Genomic DNA, 20,352 nt, shown 5'->3' with positions numbered 1-20,352 from the left:
GTCCATACTTGGAAATGTAATGTAATGTACATGTAATTTGCAAAGGTGATCATTGATTTTTTTTCTTTCAATACAATAAAAATTTTGCTATGACTTTTTTTTTTTTTTTTAAATCAAGCTAGTTTTTATGAACGTGTTCCTGTTGTGTTGAAAAAAAAAATGTTATATTTGCTAATTATAAAAAGTGTGGGGGGAATACATCTTGTCTTTATGTGTGTCTGTATTTTCAGAATAGACAGAGAATTTTGAATGCTGGAATCAAACAATTCTCCAAGGCCATCGATGGGGAATATCTTGCTTCTATGAATGTGTTGCATCATCAACGACGTTATCGTTAATACTCCACATTTCTTTATGTTTGTGTTGTCCTTATTTTTCCCTGAAGGACTCATACAATTAGTCATTCACAATCTCAACCTTGGTTGACTTTTCTACACTGTATTTATTTGTATTTAAATGTAGGTAGAGAGTTAAATGACTGGGGGAAAAAATAAATACTCAAGGTAAGTATAGAGATTAAAAAAAAAAAAACAACTAAGTGCAGAAACAATGTATTCATACTTGATTTATTCCACTGACTTTGAGATACATGAAAGTATAAAAAATAAATAAATGTCAATTTAGACACACTAAAATGATATACACTGTTGAAAGAATTTGTTAAACAGAAGGAAATTTGCCTCTTATTTTTATAGCAACATATAGCATGTGAAGTCAACCATATATACACTAGCATTTTTGAGCGCTTATCGATAGAATCACTTTGGAACATTTTCATCATTTATGTTCTCTTTTATGTCTCATTCTGTCTCATTATAACAGGTGAGTTTCAAGTAAAAACGTGTGAGAAGTAGTGATATAACTTTTAAGACGAGAGTGTGACTAACTACAATACCAGGCCGTGTGATTTATGACTGTATGAGTCACCTAAAAACATACACACCCATCGTGAGGTGTTCGGACATGAAGGTGTGAGCACTGAGCGCAAAGGCAACATAATCTTCATTGTAAGGATGCGAGGATAAAATTGTACACTGACGCTTGAGATCACTATTTGTTTGACAAAAAAAGTAGATTAGAATCAGTTATATACAGCTGGAAAGTCAATTTGAAATCAAGAAAAGAAAAATGCTTACAAGGCAAATATTTGTGAAAATACTTGATTTGAACACATTTCAGGCATCAACTACTTTTATACTTTATGTAAATTATTTGAATTTTGAAGTGTGGTTGGGGAGTTTTGTCGTGAAATAAATTAAGAGTAAGAAGTGTGTTTGTGTTGTTGTTCTTATTTTCATAGTAACACGAGCTTTCAAGGATAAGCCATTATTGTTACCAGGTGTTACAAAGAACTGTTGATATTTATGACTCATACAAATGTATCTTGTGACATTACATTAATTACACAGAAAGTCAACGTTTCTTTGGCATGCCCTACAAAAACTGCATACATCCACAAATTAAAAGATGACAAAGTTGCCCGATATAATATCTGCAAACTATTTTCCAGTCTATGCTGCTGTAAAGTTCACTTTACTTTGTTTTCAGCCAACTGTTTCATATAGCCTATAGAAAAACCTGCCGCCTGAAGTTGTGTCTCTCAACAATATACACGCAGCCCTGTTACTAAACCTGTTTTTGCAAACTATTGGAGAATATGTTATATATTTGTTTTTAAATGATATATGACTCAGCAGAAATGACTTTGGGGTCATTGTGTCATGTCTGGGGTCACGCCAGGGTTAAGTTTGAGTTCATGACCTGTTAACCCCTTATAATCAGGGCAACTTTGGCCAGAAATGCCTAAAAAATGGTGCACCCAAAATAAATTTGTAGCTGTTCTTGAACCATTTGGAGTATCAGCATAGTTTTGGTCTCTTTTTGAAGATAACATTTTGACGGTATATAACTTAAAAACGATTGCTGTCAATTACACGCAGATTTTGGCTATTTGCGTCCCAGCCCTAAATTACAGAGCTCAGCTGTAATCATATTGTTACAAAGTTCCAAATTTTATATATTTTGATTGTGGCTGAGTGATAAATTAGTCCGACATTACAATTTATTATTATTATTATTTTTTTAACTCTACAAAATCATCTTGTGGGCCGGATTAAACCCCTTTGCAGGCCTGATCCGGCCCGCGGGCCTTATGTTTGACACTACTGCTTTAAGGCGATGTCTGGACCTATGTGATGTAGATCGATTCACTGTCTGTCGGTGCAGTCTGAGAAACGTGTTCATTGTCGGATTATTAAAAAACTGTCCTGTGTGCTGCCTCTTGTGTGTGTGTATGTATATATATATATATATATATATATATATATATATATATATATATATATATATATATATATATATATATATATATATTATATATTATATATATATATATTTATTCATGGTTTTAGCTGTTGAGATTGTCACTCAAGACAACTCAACTTTGTCATGTCAGAAAAAGTCACGTATCATATTTTTCTTTAATTTGGCATTGATTTATAACCCATAAAAATTTGAGCACGGTTACAATTTGAGTTGTATTCAAACGAAATGTTATTATTCTTCATTTCTGAAACGAGTCAAATGACAGTAATTGGATGGCATGCAAGCGGATGTTGGCTCCCTCAGTGACACATCAAAGTGCGCGTGCGTGTGCGAGCTCGGCTCTTTCGATGTTGGGGAAACGCAAGTGAAGAGGAAACGCAACTCAGCTCGCTTATAAAAATCCGCACGGAGGCGATCGAGCGACCGCATTGACGCGCAGCAGAGCTTCCAAGCGGACGGATCTTATCCCATGTATGTATGTTATCATTTTAATTTTAATTAAACACTTGACAACGCAGTAAGTAGCCTATATAGGCCTATATGGCAGTGATGCTTGCAAATTGATTGCAGCTTTACATTTATCGGCCATTTTTCTAGGTTATGAAATTTAGTTTATGAATTAGGATTAGCAGGTTTAATTCACGATGAATTCAGGCGTTGTATGACATTACATTATAGTTTACTAAATGTACATCGCGGTAGAGTAGAGAGGAATGAATAAGAATATACGTGCAAATGGTTGTGTTGTTGAATGAGTCGATGAGAAACAGAAGTGTTTCCCTCATGAAATAAGAGTTGTTTTCATTGTTTGTTCGCCCATCCGCTTTCTGGAGAACAGAAACTGATCGATGCTGTGCCGATCTCTCTCTCGGCCTGCAGAGGGCGCACGAGTGCTAATCGAAAGTGAAAGTGCACGATGGCTAGAAAATGAATTCCACATTCCACAGCGGATCAGGCGTAATACAATAGAATAGAAAGTCATTTTGGTGTAGCTGTCAAGTGGGCCAGACCAGCATATTTAATATCAATTCAGGATAAGCAGTTTGGAGAATGTATGAATGAACAATAAGGTGGTGTTTTGTGTTGATGAAAAGCAATACAAATACATTGGGAAAATCTTTATATTTAAGGAACATGTCTGTCTTTTTAGAAAACATTAAAAACATCAGTTTTTTTTTTTTTATCAGAAAGAAAATTACGACTTACTCTCAATGTATACTTTATGCATTTAACATTCTGTAAGTAATTTACAACAATTACCTTATACTATATAAGTTATACAGTAAGGTATTTGTTGAGTATAAGTTACACTTACAGTTAAAAAAAAAAGTTTGGTAACACGTTTTAGTGCTACTGAATGAGAAATTTGTCTCCAAACCTTTCCCTTGTACCGTACTTTATGGGATTGCATAACACGAGTCGTATAAAATAATAATAAAAATAATAAATAAATAAATTTAATGTTGGTCAATAATAGTTTCACTGAAAAAAAAATGATTTGATGTGGTGCATTGAATATTGCAGTATTTGAACACACGCCTTTACTGCCTTTTTTTGCACACATTATTGCTTTTTTTTTTTTTTTTTTTAATTTTTGCACACATCACATTACATTTTTATTACATTTTGTATGCACACGATGTCTTAAGATGAGCACAAGTCTCTAATACCCGAATCTAAGTCAAGTTTCAAGTCTTTGACGCACAAGTCAAGTCCAAGTCTTTTGGTTCCAAGTCCCTCACCACTATGGAAAAAAAAGAAAAGAAAAAAGCTATAACAAACGTCAGCACTGAAGCAGCCTGTTGCTCCGAGTTTGCCATGCTGGTGATTGTTTGTGTGTTGTTGTCGTCACATTTTGTCTACTCTACGTCATTAAAATTGTACGTTGCTGGAGACATGGAAAGGTAAGGAGAGAAAGAGACAAATTTACGAGCCGGCACCTGAGACAAATACATCGACATTTGGATTAAGGAGAGAAAATAAGAGCAAGCCACACCAAAGAGGCTCATAATGTTCAAATCATCTGCTGTTTTCCATTTTAACTTCAAGCGACTGTCGCTAAATTGCATGCCCAGCCCTGCTCAAATGAGATTAGAAAGATTAGAAAGATTATTTCCTTCCCATTTGTAGCAATCCACGACTCGGCAGCTTGGACCTTGACGATGCAAAGAGGACAAAATGGCCGCACGTACAGATGTGAGAACTGTTTTTGTTTTTAACAGTCAATGCTTCACTATAAATACTCACCTTTTACTTTTAAGTTTTTCTCACATGTGATAATTCCCCTACACATGCAGATATCGGACAACGTATTGGTGGAGGACGAGGGAATGAACATGGAGGTGCCAAGGACAGGAGTAGTATAAATCACGGGATCAGTGTCGGTCAAAGATTTGAGGCAGAGCGGAGAGGAGGACTCAGTGCAGCACTTAAACGCAGTGAGGAGAAGAAGGAAGGGGATCTGTGGCTATGGGAAACGGGAGAGCTCGGCGGGAGCGGCAGATTGAATCGGAGGGAGAAAGGAGCTGAGAGAGGGAGAGGACGTCAAAGGGGTGGAGCGAGTCAAGGATATCATAGGGGTGCTGGAAGAGCAAGAGATGACACTGGTGGCAGTCAGAGTTGTGACAGAGGGAGATTGGGTTCCACAGGCAGAGACGCCGCAACTCAGGAGTTTCAAGGTGCCAGCTGGACAGGACAACATACACGGGGAGGCGGAAGAAGAGATGGCGCAGGTGATAGTCAGAGTCGGAACAGAAAGACTCCCACGAGCAGAGACAGTTCGCCGCAAGTTCCTCGGAGTCCTGGCGGGAGAGGACGTCGAGGGGGCAGAGAAAGGCAAGGACGTCGTCCATGGGGTGATGGAAGAAGAGATGCCACTGGTGGTGATACTAGGAGTCAGGACAGAAGAACCTCCGCAAGCAGAGACGCTGCACCGCAGGGCCCCCGGCTGGGCTTCAAATCCCTCCAGGAGCTTTCTGAAAAGGAGCCGTCCGCCATCGCCTTCACTCTCTCCTCTCACCCAGCCCTGCCGGATGTGCTGCTGGATGCCAACATGAGGAAGGACCTTGTGGAACTCCTCTGCCTGGTGCTCAGCAAAGCCTTCAAGTCTCGCTCAAACCGAGTCACCCTGCAGCACCTGGCAGGAATCTTAAAAGACTCCGTCTTCCTTCGCACCACCCTGCCCCACTACCTGGCAGGCATGAGCTTAGAGTCCAAGCCAGACCGCAGAGAACAATATCCGCGTCACGTGGAAAACATTGTGCTGATTCTTACACAGGTAAGGAGTTTCCGGTAATTCCAATCTTATCGTCATAGACCGCATGTTTGTTGTTATGGAAAAATGAAAATAGAACTTAATGGTGCACAGACCTCTGCAATAATGATAGTGGATCTGCTGTTGTTTGTCAGTACACTTCTTATTTTCTGGTTGATGAAGAATGACCCAAAATACTGGAGAGTTGTTTTGATTCTGGGGTGCCTTGTTCTGGCTCAAATAGCTTCCTCAATGGACACCTTGACCTTGACTTCAACATCCGCAAACACGCCGGGCATATCCGTAGTCTGTAGATTTCAGCTCATTCCGCTAACCAACCGAAATATCCTCACGGATACCCTTCACCTTTAGGTCCTCACCAACTTCCCCGCTAGCTCGGTCGAAGGTGTCTGCTTGCTACTGACGCTGCTCCAACCATCCATGGACAGACTGAGGACATCAGGAGTTTACATACCAGCTGAGGTGGTGGAGAAGGTGGCACGGCTTGAGGTTCTAGTCAAGCACCTTCAGGAGAGGTCTAGGGAAGGAACTCTCCACCCAAACAGGGACACCTATGGCCTCCTTCAGCTTGATATGTCAGGTAATGGAGACGCAGCTCTTAGTCCAGCCCATGATTATGATATGAGACAAGTACTAGGACTACTAATATAAAGATGAGTACTACTATTAATAAAGATGCAAAGAAACTATTAACATCTAAGAAAGTTTCTCTTCCTAAAGTCCCAGTGAATAAAGATAATTCAGTTTCAAGAACAAAAATGCTTTAGCTCCATTTTCTGCTCTATGTAAACGTTAATGATCACCAAGTAAATACTGCTCTAAAGATTGCCATCTTATTACTAATTGATCTTGGTTTGGTTCTGAATGTGATGTCTCTACTGCTTAGTGAAGGGGCAGATCAAGTGGCATACAGTTTGGACACCTCGTCTTCAAGGTATTGGTAGTTATGAAAACAACTTACAAGTTCCTCTGCTCCGACCCTAGGTGAAGAGCAGGAGCACCCAGCTTTCAGGACCATACCCATCTACCCAACTCCCGAGGAGTTTGCAGAGGACCACAGACCCTTCCTCAGACCAAACATCACTTCACAGAGATACACAAACACCTTCATCTACCTGGACACGCACTTCAGGCTAATGAGGGAGGACTTGGTGCGCCGACTCCGTGAAGGGATCCAGCTGTTGCGTCAGATGCAAATGGAGGCAAACAATGCGGAGCTGAAGACAAAGCACTTTGACGACATCCTTGTGTACTTTGATGTAAAACTGGGGGAGCCCAAGTTTATGCTCAGTGGTCTTGCCTATGTTGTCCAGTTTGATGTCCAGCCACTTCAGGTTAGCTTGCACATGCCTTATTTACTAGAAGAAAATGTTTGGGATATTTGGCTTTTGTTTGAAATATCAGGAAATTCACTATAACCTTTACAGGTGAACTTAAACTTCCGGTTTCTGCAGAGCTTGCAGATGAGCTGATCCTTTGAAGCACTTGTGTTGGAGGAGGGGAAATTCTAAAACATGTATGACTGCAGCCCTCAAGGACCGGAGTTTGAGACCTATGGTTTCGAGTGTCATCAGTAGATTGCAACAGAAATACAAACGGACCGGAAGAGTCCTTGGAAATTTCTTGGTTGGTTGGTGAAACAAACACCTGCTTGTTAGAAAACAACTAGGTGTGCAAAAAGTACTGATATATTGAAGAGTTGGACATTTGCATTCCAAAGTTTACAGGTCAAATTAGGTTCAGCTGTAAAACGTGCATAAAACCCCAAAGCCAAATATCCCTAAACTTTGTGAGAAATTTACTTGTTGCCTTGAAATTAGAAGGAAATTTACTGAGTGAAATATCACTGCTTCAGTTTGTCCGCTGGGAGAACTCCAAGAGATTGCTCTATGGTTCCTTGGTCTGCCTCTCTTGTGATAATTTCGAGAGCTTCCTGTACGCCACAGTGGCAGACCGAGACCCCAAGAACCTTATCAAGGGAAAGATCACCCTCATGTTCACGGACGACAGCCGATTCAAGCTGGCTAGAATGGAGGTAGGAGAACACTGGTTTTGTAACTGATAACACCAGCACAATACTAATTAGTAGGAGTGGAATATGCAGTGTTGACTAATATTTAGCAGACACAGGGTGTCTGAGGAGACTAATTATATTTAATCCTTCAGCAAGAACAGAACTTTTTGATGGTTGAGACTCCCGCCTACTTTGAGGCCTATCGGTATGTTCTGGAAGGCCTGCAAGAACAAGACGAGGATGACATGCCCTTTCAGAGGTAGGCAACCATACAAAAGTGTGTGCTTAAAAAGTGTGTTAAAATTTACTTTGGTATGTTTGTTTCTATTTGAAGTAAGATGATTTTTTTTTTTTTACCCAGCTCTAACAAAGACTGAATGATCTGTCTGAATCTCCTAACTCTAGTTTATTTGGAAGCAGTCAGAAGACTTTTGTCTCATGATTCTGACTGATTGAGGAGCTGACCAGCTCTGTTGTTACAGGGCATAAAATCTAGACATAAGGTCTCAAACTCAGGTCCTCGAGGGCAGCAATCCTGTGTGTTTAAGAGGTTTCTGTCTTCCAACACCAGAGGTGCCTAAACCAGTTCCAGAAAGTAAAAACCCGGCCACAATTTGGCTTTTCGCCCCAGGTTCTACCTAGCTAGCTCCCTAGCTAACTCCCATAGTGCTCCTTTACCTGCTAGGGAACTAGCTCCCTAACTAGCTCCCATAGTCCTCCTTTACTGAGTTTAGTTAGTTAGTTTTATTTAGTTTGTTTATTCTGATTAGGGCCACAAAATTGCTTCTCAAGTTTTTTTTCTCGTTTCAATACTTAAACCAGCAATTTATCTTTCCCATGTTTATGATGACTAGGCCCTGTTACCTCCAGGAGTACCTCAGGGCTCTGTCCCGGATCCCCTTGTCTTTTTGTCTACTTCTTGTCATGGATTTACCATTCATTTTTATTGTAGCTAGCTGTATTTTATCCACACAACCGGTAAATTATGTCATGATGTTTCACACGTGCAGGTATATCGTGGAGTGTAGCACAGATGTGCAGCCGCCCGCATATCTTCCAGGAAATGACATGTATGACCTGTCATCCATTGCTGAAGAGAAGTACAAGAAGTGTATTGAACCCTTTCTCAGCCTGAATGAAAATAATTGGCCCACGAAGGAGATGCTGAGCTTGGATGAGTCTCAGATGAGAGCTCTCCGACTGGCTCTCACCAAGGAGCTGGCCATCATACAGGGACCCCCCGGCACTGGTCAGATATATTCCTTTCATCGACATTTTTCAAATCATAACTGTTTTGGGAGTCAGAAAGATAATATTTTCATTCCTGTGTTTGATTTTCTTTAGGAAAAACCTACGTCGGATTAAAGATCGCTCAGGCTCTTCTGAATAATTATGATCTTTGGGCACATCCAGATCGAAATTCTCCAATACTGGTCGTGTGTTACACTAACCATGCGTTGGATCAGTTCCTTGAGGGTAAGATATGAGGGTCAAACTTTAATTGTCAACGGCCATTAAGCGAAGCAGCAAAATTACAAATGCATCTTTGCCCACCTTGTGTCTTGATATGTAACACACAACTGTGTATACATTATTTCACTTCCTCATTAATGTTTATAGTCTCGACATACGGTCGAATTAGAATTTCTACTGCAACGTGAAAAAAAAAAACAATGAAATGAAATAAAATTCTATATCAACAATGACATACTTCTATATTTACTTGTCCATGACAGGGATCTATAACTTCATGCCCAAGGGCATCGTGCGAGTGGGGGGCCGCAGCAACAGTGAGCTCCTGAAGAGTTTCAATCTGAAAGAGCTGGCAGCTTCAGCAGCATTCAAACATAAACAGCCATCTTACCTACGCCACGCATTCAAAGATGTGAGTTTGTCAATGTGTTGATGTTCTGTTTTTTTTTGTATTTTATTTTTTTTTTATAATAAGGGACTAGCTCACAGGTTGATGGTGCTCATAAGCTCTTAACAATTTAACATTCATTGCTGTTATGCACGTACAGTGACATCGAGCATTACATAATAAAACTAACTGACGCACACTAAAATAAAATATAGCCACTCACTCTTCTAAAGATAGCCAATCGTGGAATGGGAACACAAAGGTGTTTCCTGAGCGAAACTGTGACTTATTAGCAATTTATAGGTGGTGCTGAAATCAGACTTGATACCGGTGTGAATTCCTAATTTTTGGTTTGTCTTGTGAGGCACACTGTCCTAGAAAATGTAGGCTGAACTCCAAATAGTATCACACTTGGGGCTGTTCAACTTTGAAGTTTCTACTAATTACAGGGGTCATGTGATTTATGGGTGTCTATCACTTTATTTTGTTTTTCATTATAAGTTATAGGTCTTTTTAATTTGCTGATTTTGCATATCATGTATGAATGTACTTTTTGTCACCTTGAATTTAATACATTAATTGAATTTAATAAAGGGCCTATATCTAGCTAGCTAGCTAGGCTAGGTTAGCCAGCTAGCTAGCTAGGTCATGATTATGATAGTTAAAAAATGCTTCCAGGGTGTAAGTATGAAACAAAAATGGAAAAATTTACTATGGTGTTACTTGAAGATGCTTTCTTCTACGGTATGACAACAATTTCATCTTATAACATTGATATCGTATTATGGGCCCACTGGTAACACATTTTAGAAGCACACAACTCACTGCTAAAGTTACGCTTCTCTGCAAAATCAACTTGATTAAATAAGTGCTCATCTTAAAAGTCTGAAGATGACTCATGGCTTTTCCTGTGTGTGTTGAACAGATTCTTTCGGAGTTGCATGCTTTGGAGAATATGATTAAAGACTTCAACCGCAAACGTTGTTGTTCTCTCACCGGCATCCTGCGTGAGAACATCCTTGAAAACTACATGATGGAAAGTCACTGGAGCAGTCTACACCAACCACTTGTGAGTGTGTCTGCAAAAACGCATGCACTTTTATGCCTTGTACAGTATACACACAACCGGCCCAAGGCATAAGTGACCTATTGCACCTGGAGCTCCCAAGAGCAATTCACGGTCACCAGGGCATACAGTAAAGTGTGTTCCACACACATACACTGATGATGAACTTGTCAAAAATGTATGTCAATGCAGGATCTCGGTATATGGAACGCCAAGTCCAGTTTAATAATGGAGTGGTTAGGTGTCCTGCAGATGGAGACGGAGAGCACATATATGGATGAAGGTGGGTGATAATGGGACATGGATATGCCGCTTAATCGTAGATGGCTAACAATGATATCATCACGCTAGCTTGACTTATTCAATAATGTTGTATTTGTAACAAAGATGAGTGTGTAGTAAGTTATCGGGAAGATTCTTGTGTAATGTGTGGGAAGATTAAGGGGGGACGGGAATACAATAGGGAAAGGAGCTTTTTGCAACATGGCCCTGGTTGATCTCTTATACTCTGCTGCCACCTGCTGGCCGTTTTGTAATCACTACCATTGCTTCAAGCATTCTCTTCAGTTCAGAGGCTGAATCAAAGCCTTCTGTATACTCTAGCATAAAAAATAACAAAAAAAAATTGTAAATACGTCTTTGGGAGCATGTTAATATTTAAAATAGAACGTATTTATACGTTTTTGGGAGCAACTGCGTAACGGTAACAAGAATTCAAGCACCAAGCAGATGTAGGCAGTTTGTGCTGCATTGCTTGAAAGCTGCTATATAAATACACTTATTATTGTTATTATTATCATTGAAGATGTGTTGAAAATTCCATCTGTGACTCCGCAGATGAGGCTCCAACATTAGAGATACAGGAGGAGGAGGAGGAGCTCATTGAAGTGGCAGAGGAGGCCGCGCTGATCCAAGCCGAGCGCATCATCGAGGACAACATTGACACGCGACGCGGCAAAGATGACAAAGAAGAACGTCGCAGAGAGGCAGCGGCCATGGAAAGAATGCAGAAATCTATGCTGGCCATGGGCATGAATCAGGACCAACAAATCCCTGAGCAGGCCGAGGAACAATGGCAGGTAAACTCCCGGTCCCAATCGCTTGAAAACCAATGATCAGCAACAAGTACCGTCAAAGATTCTAATTTGTGTGCACCGCCTTCGTCCTCTTTTTTTCAGGTTCAACGGGAACAGAAGAGGAAGATGAGGCGTAGAGTCAAGAGGGAGCTGGCCAACAACACAACGATGAGTGAAGCAGAGGAACAGGGAATCCTGGATATTTGGAACCTCAGCATGGAAGACCGATGGAGACTCTATCGGTCAGTCTTCATACACACACGCTTGCAGTGGTGGTTGTAGTTATCGAACTGCACCGAGAGCTCTTCTTTCTAATCGTTTGCCTAAGCTGCATATTTACGTAGCAGTTCCGCTGATCATAACTACCAACTACAACTAGACTAAGTGCAATTTCTGGAGAAATTGCATGGGGATGCTGAAAGCTGAATGCTAAGAGTTTGAATGCATGTGGATTGCTTATGAAGTACATTGAGAGATAAATTATGACCTCCTGGTTACTGGACAATGAACTTTTACCAATTGTGCCACCAAGCAGTATCACACACTTGGTAATGACGGTAAGTTATATGTACGGAAGTGGGCATGGAAATTGATACTTAGAAAAAGTTCAACGTCTCTCCTATTGAAAATGAATGGGGGGAAAGTTAAACGTTAAATTGTGCAACGACTGGAAGTAATGTGGAATCAGATGATGTATACCCCGGGAGGCGTCAATTTTTGAACGGTGTAAATTGGAAGTATTATGTGGCCGTTCTTACGCGGCAAAAAAGTGTGGAGCTTAAAAATCACAATAACAACTGGGAATGCTTCAGCATTCCCACAACTAATCAGAAGTGATTATTATTCTCTTTGTAAAACTGGTGATATGATACAGTTGCTCTAGATCTTTGTTTACATTTCTAAAAATGTACATATATGCGATATACCACTTCTCAGGAGAGCCTAAAAAACGTTTGTCCAACCATTAACATTACATCATCAAGGAGAGCAAGCCATTTTCAACACTTTAAATCGGTCAGTAATTTGTCAAAATAACATCCGGCATGTGGACTGACGATTAGTATAGATTTTGTAAAATAATTTGAATTTGACAAAAAAATTAGGACTTATGAGGTTTCAGCTCGACGGCAACGATATCTCTTTGCATATTGTTTTCTTAATGAATTAATTACGAGTTCACCACTAGTTGGTGCTAAATTTTGCACACTTTCCCTTTAAATGTTACATGATAAAACGTAAAAAAAAACAAAAACACGCACACACACATATATATATATATATATATATATATAAAAACTCAGCAGAGATGCTTATTGTATTAACTGTGTACAGACCTATTTTGCTTGTCAAACTTGGCTGTTACGTAACAAGTTTCAATCAGGCGATGGGGACAAGTTTAGTGTGAGGCAAATGTTAAATCTAATTGGTCAGTTGCTCATCATTTTAAGTCTTAAAATGAAACTTAAATTTCAAGTTATGTTGGTTGATTCTGAAGGATGTAAGCAGATGTGACTGACGTTTTATTTCAGTACAGATCTGCTTGGCCAAAAGTAAATGATCAGAATCATTTATTTGTCATCATACACATAACATGGTGAGATTACAGCAGCGACCGTTGAAATAAATAAATAAATAACATTCCAGAATGTATGCCTTTTCTCCCACCAAAAGGATATGGGGCCAGCTCACCAAGGATGACAGTTTCACATCACTTGTATGAAACGAGTCTCACGAATGGTCTTCTTGTGCGCGCGCAGCTTGTGGATGGTACGCTACAGAGCTGACATCCGTACCGAAGCGCTTGTCTGTGAAGAGGAATACCAGCAGGCAGCGGAGCGATGCGCTGAAATCAAACGCGAGGAGACTCTCTGCATCCTCCAGATGGCCAAGGTACACACGAGAAAGAAGGTTATTTTCCCAAAATGGAATACGCTATATGTTAATTTTGAGTCGCTGTCTACAAAACAAATATAAAAACACATTTTTTTATTTTTATTTTTTACCTGAAACGGCTGTTTCTATATTAGGTTAACATGAAGTCCTTGACGTCCTTGTTTTAAACAATCTTGATCGCTCCTCACTCCTGCCATCAAGGTCATCGGCATGACAACAACAGGGGCGGCCAAGTTCCGGCAGGTCCTGCAGCAGGTGCGCCCGCGGTTGGTGATTGTCGAAGAGGCGGCAGAGGTTCTCGAGGCCCACATCGTCACCGCGCTGAGTCAAGCATGTCAGCACCTGATTCTCATTGGAGACCACCAGCAGGTAAGAGGCCTCACAGTCAATCAATACAGTCAACCTCCGACCTCCTGCACTCGTTGTATTGTAATGCTCCACGATGGCACAAGGGGGCGCCAAAGCACCGCAAGCATATATTGGAGTCAATGTTCAAGTGATGCATCTCATCTGAGGGGCCAATATCTTGAAAGTTTAGACTGGCAAGTTAGTATGTTATTAAGTGCCTGGTTTTATTTAAAACAAATTAAATAATCTGTAAGTCATTTATTTTAAGGGTTGTTGCACAATAAGTTGTCATTAGGGATACATTTGTAGCTTGAGCTGTTAATTTGGGCAACTATAATTATTTTTATTAAAACAAATTTCAGAGGGGGGAATTCCTCGCAGTTTATCACAATTCATGGCTGCGATTGTTTTTGATAATTTCTGTACTATAAAGTAAATGTATTAAGTAAATAATTTGGAAACTCCTTTGACAAACATGTTGACAGGGGGGGCACATGAGGACTATGGAGGTCTATGGAGGACCAAAACTGCCAAAAAAATAGATGAATAAAATAAAATAAATAATAAATGAATAACTAAATAAATAAAAAATTCAAATATAAAAATCCATCCATTTTCCGAACCGCTTACACCTCACAAGGGTCGCGGGGGGTGCTGGAGCCTATCCCAGCCGGCTTCGGGCAGTAGGCGGGGTACACCCTGAACTGGTTGCCAGCCAATTGTATTCCATTTTTATTTATTGTTTTATTTATTTCGATCCATCCATCTCTCTATTTCCTGAAAGCACTTAATCCTCACATGAGTCGCGGGGGTGTTGGTGCCTATCCAAGCTGTCTTTGGGCAGTAGGCGGGGACGGGGTACACCCTGAACTGGTTGCCAGCCAATCACAGGGCACACATAGACGAACAACCATTCACACTTACAATCACACCTAGGGACATGTGTTTGCTTATTTGTTCATTTTGTTATTTTATTTAATTATTTTTTTTGTAAAAAAAAAAAAAAAAAAAAAAAGGAAGTTGTGCTGGATGACTTGAACTGAATCACTCCGTGGTTAAAATTGTGGCCAGGGAAACATGATTTTAATGTGTGCAACCAATATCCACACCTTATTAAAAATATGAATCCAACACACCCTGAATTGGATGGCAACCAGTTTAGGGTGGACCCTACCTACTGCCTGAAGTCCGCTTGGATAGGCACCAGCACCCCTGCAATGATGAATAAGTGGTTCAGAAAATGGATGGATGGATGGATAAAACCAACACTTTTCTTCATTGTAGGTTTTTAAAATCATGTTGTTCATTAATGTAATGGAGTGCACAAACCAGAAGATGGCGCTGGTGATTCAATTTCAACTAACTTGCTGACCAGCTAGAAGGGCAAAAATGTTTTTTTTTTGTTTTTTTTAAATCAATCACTGAAATGCCCATGTTCAAAACAAGAAGAAGAAGAAAAAAAAGACAAATAACTAATTGAACTGTCTGAAATTTTGCCTATCAAATGTTAGTCCCTATCTGAAATAATCTGCAAGCCATCTATTTTCCATAAGGTATGCGTGGGCCTAACCGAGATGATTTTGATGAGAAAAGAGGGGTACACCCATCACAGGACACATACATCAATCTACCATTCATGTTTTTGGAATGTGTGTGGAAGGCCCGACTCCAGATTCCAACCCAGAACATCAGAACTATTGAGGCAGACGTGCTAAGGACAAGGCCACTGTGCAACCCTCAAAATGTCCTCAAATAATACTGAACATGTTTCAATTTTCCCACAGCTGCGCCCCAGCTCGACAGAGTATGACCTGGAGAGGAACTACAAAATGGGCGTGTCCATGTTTGAGAGGCTGGTCAACATGGGACTTCCTTTTGTCAGACTCAGTCAACAGGTCGGAATTGATTTTAACGAGCGTGCCGTACGGTGTAACTTTGCTGTATTTCAAGCGAGAGCTGATTTATCACCTGTTCGCATTTTAGCATCGCATGAGGCCAGAAATTGCCTGCCTTCTGACGCCACACATTTACAAAGAGCTGGAAAACCATCCCTGCGTCTTGAACTTTGACAACATTAAGGTCTGTATTGTGTTTCCGTTGTAAAATTCAGATAGGAACATTCACCGGTTCTTTTATCTTGAATGCTCGCTATACTAATAATAACAACCTGGAGACTGCATATTCTCAGTTGAACTATTTACTGGATACCAAAAAGATCGAGTACACAGCTGTGGAGCCTTTAATGCTGAATGCGGAAGACGGTCTAATCTATTCAAAATGGTCTCTACTCTTGTACTGTCTTGTCCGCCCAGACACACGGGCGGGTGGCTCAGGCTAGCCCATATGAAAATGTGTGACCTGATAGTCTTAACCGGTTTCAACTGGATTAGTGTGCCAGAGTGCAAATAGATATGAAGACGTCAAGCCAGGGCAAGTCACAGCGACACAACGGCCTAGCTCAAGTCACCTATCTAATAATTAAGAGGCCTAACCTAACACCTTATATCTGCATCCATATTTTGGCAAGCATTTGGGCCATATTTTCAAAAATGTTGGTCCTCTTGCGAGCACACAATAACTGATTTATATTTGAAATCTCTTACAGGGCCTGAGAACCAATGTGTTCTTTATGACGCACAACCAACTCGAAAAACAATTAAAGGACGGGAAAAGCCATCAGAACCTACACGAGGCCATGTTTGTAGTTGCTCTTTGCCGTTATCTTCTCCTCCAAGAGTACAAACCCAAGCAGATAACCATCCTAACCACCTACATGGGCCAGCTCCAATGTCTGCGCCGACTCATGCCGGCCAGCCAATTCGAAGGCGTCAGAATCCATGTCGTGGACAAGTACCAAGGAGAAGAGAATGACATTATCTTGTTGTCTTTGGTGCGTAGCAACTTGCAGGGTAAAGTCGGCTTCCTGAACATCTCCAATCGCGTTTGCGTCGCCTTGTCTCGGGCCAAGAAAGGTCTGTACTGCATCGGCAACAGCGAGATGCTGGGCCAGGTTAAGCTGTGGAGTGACATCTTCAGCACCTTGAGCAAGAAGGGTCAGATTGGGAAATCTCTGACGTTGTGCTGTCAGAATCACCCGGACCGGCAAGTCCAAGCGTCTTGTGCTGACGATTTCAAGCAAGCCCCCGAGGGAGGCTGCACCCAACCCTGCGAGTTCCGTTTGGACTGCGGCCACGTGTGCGCAAGTGTTTGCCACCCCTACGACCAGGAGCACAAAAACTACAAGTGCGTCAAGGACTGTACAAAGATTTTATGCCATTTGGGACACAAGTGCCCACTCGTCTGTCATGCAGAATGTCCGGAAGACTGTCCTATCGTGATTGAAAAGATCATACCCAAGTGTCAGCACAAACAGATGGTTCCCTGTCACCAGGACCCAGACACCTTCATCTGCAAAATGCCTTGCGAGAGAACGCTCCAGTGTGGTCATCGCTGTAGCACGTGGTGCGGGTTACCGTGCGCCAGCAAGTGCACGGCCAACGTCATGCTCCAGCTAAGGTGCGGCCACAGCCAGCAGGGCCCTTGTTTCTACCAAACACACGAAGATGACGACGACGATTACGATGAGCCCCTGTGTACGACCCCATGCAAGCAGCAGCTTCAATGCGGCCATGCCTGTCGCGGAACCTGCGGCCGCTGTTGCAACGGTCGCTTCCACTCCGCCTGTTTACATCAGTGCGACCGTCTTCTGATATGTTCCCACAAGTGCGCCGTTCCTTGCACCCGCGACTGCCCGCCCTGCCAGAAGCCTTGTGAGAACTGCTGCGTCCACAGCAAGTGCATGAAGAAGTGCGGAGAGCCCTGCGCTCCATGCAAGGAGCCTTGCGCAAGTGAGTGCCCTCACCAAAGCTGCAGCAAGCTTTGCCATGAGCCGTGCGATCGGCCGCCGTGCACCCAGCCCTGTGCGCAGACCCTGAGCTGCGGCCACCCGTGCATCGGCCTGTGTGGGGACAAATGTCCGAGTAAATGTCGCATCTGCCATAAAGAAGATGTCACAGAAATTTTCTTTGGCATGGAGGATGACCCCGAGGCTCGCTTCATCCAGCTGGAAGACTGCGGCCATATCATTGAACACGAGTCAATGGATACATACATGAGCATGGATGAGGAGCGGCAGGAGAACGAAGAAGGGCGGGTGGCCATTAAACTGAAAGAATGTCCAAAGTGCCGAACTCCGATCCGCAAGAACCTACGCTACGGGTCGCACATCAACAAAAGTCTGGTAGCCATAGAGTTGGTGAAGGAAAAGATCTGTGGGGATCAAGTTGATCTGAAAATGCACAGTCAGGAGCTTTTGAATGAGCTGGAGAGTCTTTTTATCCAAGGTGTGCTTGAGGAAATGCAATACATGCATATGAAACGTATCCTGACAAGCAAACACATCACGGCGAATGACATATGGGTCCTGGAAAACAGGCTGAACTTCCTGACAAGGATTGAGAAACTACTGAAGGCCGCCGATGACGACACACTCGCTGAAGTCAACAAGTTCAGGAAGACGATAGAAACCTTCCGATCGTGGGTCAATGACTTCCACCAGAAATTCACCGAGCAGCAGCTATTTGATTTGCAAAGGGAGTTGCTGAGGCTCACGCTCTGGGCGGAATTCATCATCCTTTCCAAGGCGGCAGGGACACAAGGGAAAAGTAATGATACTGATATTAAAACCAAGAAAAAAATTGTAGAGGTGGTGTTGAGAAAGGTCGGTCAATTCACCGAGGACGATGAGCAAAGAGGGAACGAGGCCTTGGAGGCGATGAAGCGAAAGGTCCCCGCCAAAGGTTTGGGGATCAGCGACGAGGAGAGAAAGATGATCGTTTCAGCCATGAAGATCGGGTCCGGGCACTGGTACCAGTGCCCCAACGGCCACGTCTACGTCATTACTGAGTGCGGTGGGGCTATGGAGTCCCGACACTGCACCGATTGCGACGCCACTATCGGCGGGGGCAACCACGCGCTCGCCAGCGGAAACAGGGTCGCGACAGTGATGGACGGGGCGCGGCACCCTGCATGGTCCGAAGCCAACAACATGCTTAACTTCGAAAATCTTATCCTAGACTAGACTTACGCGCCAGTTCTACGACGGCGCATTAGGACCACGTATAAATATATATGTTTTAGAGGGGGGGCGGGCAATATTACGAGAACAAAAAAACAGTGAATTTGCGACTTTAAAAAGTGGCAGAAATCATACATTGTTTTTTCTTCTGTAGAAGTAGCTAAATGTATTTGTCGTATCTGCTGCTCACCCGTCATTCACTTGCATTTACTTAAAGTATGCTAGCTTCTGATTGGTTAATGTTAGTCCGCTGATCGGGGATCAGGAAGTGTTGTCGCTCTAGCTGCCGCGTATGACGAGTAAAGTTTAAATTAAGAATAAATCCGTCTCCATCCTGCCATTTAATTTTTTAAACAGTGTCCCATTAACCACCAACGAATCCTCACATTAGACTATAACTACGTTACGTGTATTTGTCGTTGTCAGGGGACAAACTGTCATCTGAAAATCCAAAAGTTGCTGCCGGTGTTTGAAAAAAATGTTTCAAATTGTATTCGTACACAAAAAGCTTTTGACTGAGGCAGATGTGTGAACCTTGACATGTTCCATACTACCATAAAGTGCGTAAAACAAAAGTACTACTATAGTGTTGCAGTAAATTGTGTTGCTTTTAATGTACTGTTGCATATCCTCTGTTGTGATTGTTTCTTTGCTATACCAGAAATGGCTCATGGGTCAAATGACCCACTGCATGCTCATCCAAAAAATAAATAAAAATAAACCGAAAAAGTCACGGAGTACTGTAATCATTTTGTGAATATTGGAAAATCCCAGAAATCATTTTTTTGTACACATTTTATACTGATAAAATTCAAACCCTAATTCCAATGAAGTTGGCTGTGAAATGTAAGTAAAAACAATTCAATGACTTTTTGGTTTGCTTATTTTGCTGCATAAAAAATGTAATTCTCTCATAAGATCATAAAAATGTAGTTTCTTTAGGTCCATGTTAAATGTCGCAATGGTATCGATATCGCTATATTCAGCAACTATCTCGCATATCGCATGATGTTCCGATATCGTGCAGCCCTATTGTTAAAAATAAATGGCGTACGCTATAGCAAAGCAAAATAAACAATGCTGAAATAACTGTAGCCTCCTCACTGAGTTGCGCCCCCCGCCCCCCCCCCCCCCCCCCCCCACCCACCGCTCACTTTACCCCATGATGGATGTGTCTCTGTCATAAAAAGCAGCTTGAATGCAAAAATGGCGGCATTTGCAGGAGGAGTGTGTTGGGGGCAGCACAATTTGCTGTCACAAGGACAAGTGTTGAAATTGAGCAAACGTTAAAGGGGGTGTCACTCCCTTCAGTATTTATAGTTTTTAAGCGCCGGCCTGAGAGACGGCAGCGCGGAGGGAGCCTCCGTCGGGAAAAAAATGGCAATATCCGACGAGGTGGACGGTCTCGTCGATCATGT

General features: G+C 41.9%; 1 protein-coding gene across 2 annotated transcripts; it reads left to right on the top strand.

The window, feature by feature from the left end:
• Positions 1–2,540: 2,540 nt before the first annotated feature.
• On the top strand, positions 2,541–19,665 carry znfx1 (zinc finger, NFX1-type containing 1). Of its 2 annotated transcripts, none has more exons than XM_077530103.1 (19): positions 2,541–2,796; positions 4,456–4,521; positions 4,623–5,602; positions 5,951–6,179; positions 6,584–6,933; positions 7,455–7,634; positions 7,766–7,872; positions 8,624–8,862; positions 8,958–9,089; positions 9,350–9,498; positions 10,400–10,543; positions 10,733–10,823; positions 11,378–11,619; positions 11,719–11,858; positions 13,374–13,506; positions 13,711–13,878; positions 15,642–15,752; positions 15,841–15,936; positions 16,463–19,665. In XM_077530103.1, the coding sequence occupies exons 2-19, from the start codon at positions 4,488–4,490 to the stop codon at positions 18,935–18,937; spliced, it is 6,000 nt and encodes a 1,999-aa protein (XP_077386229.1). In that variant the 5' UTR covers positions 2,541–2,796; positions 4,456–4,487; the 3' UTR covers positions 18,938–19,665. The 2 variants fall into 2 exon arrangements, with proteins under 2 accessions (XP_077386229.1, XP_077386230.1); XM_077530104.1 differs by having other exon boundaries at positions 2,541–2,800.
• Positions 19,666–20,352: the final 687 nt, after the last annotated feature.

Source organism: Festucalex cinctus, chromosome 8 (assembly GCF_051991245.1).
Source record: "Festucalex cinctus isolate MCC-2025b chromosome 8, RoL_Fcin_1.0, whole genome shotgun sequence".
Taxonomy (NCBI): domain Eukaryota; kingdom Metazoa; phylum Chordata; class Actinopteri; order Syngnathiformes; family Syngnathidae; genus Festucalex; species Festucalex cinctus.
Note: the sequence above shows the minus strand (reverse complement) of the source record. Positions and strands in the feature narration are given on the sequence as shown.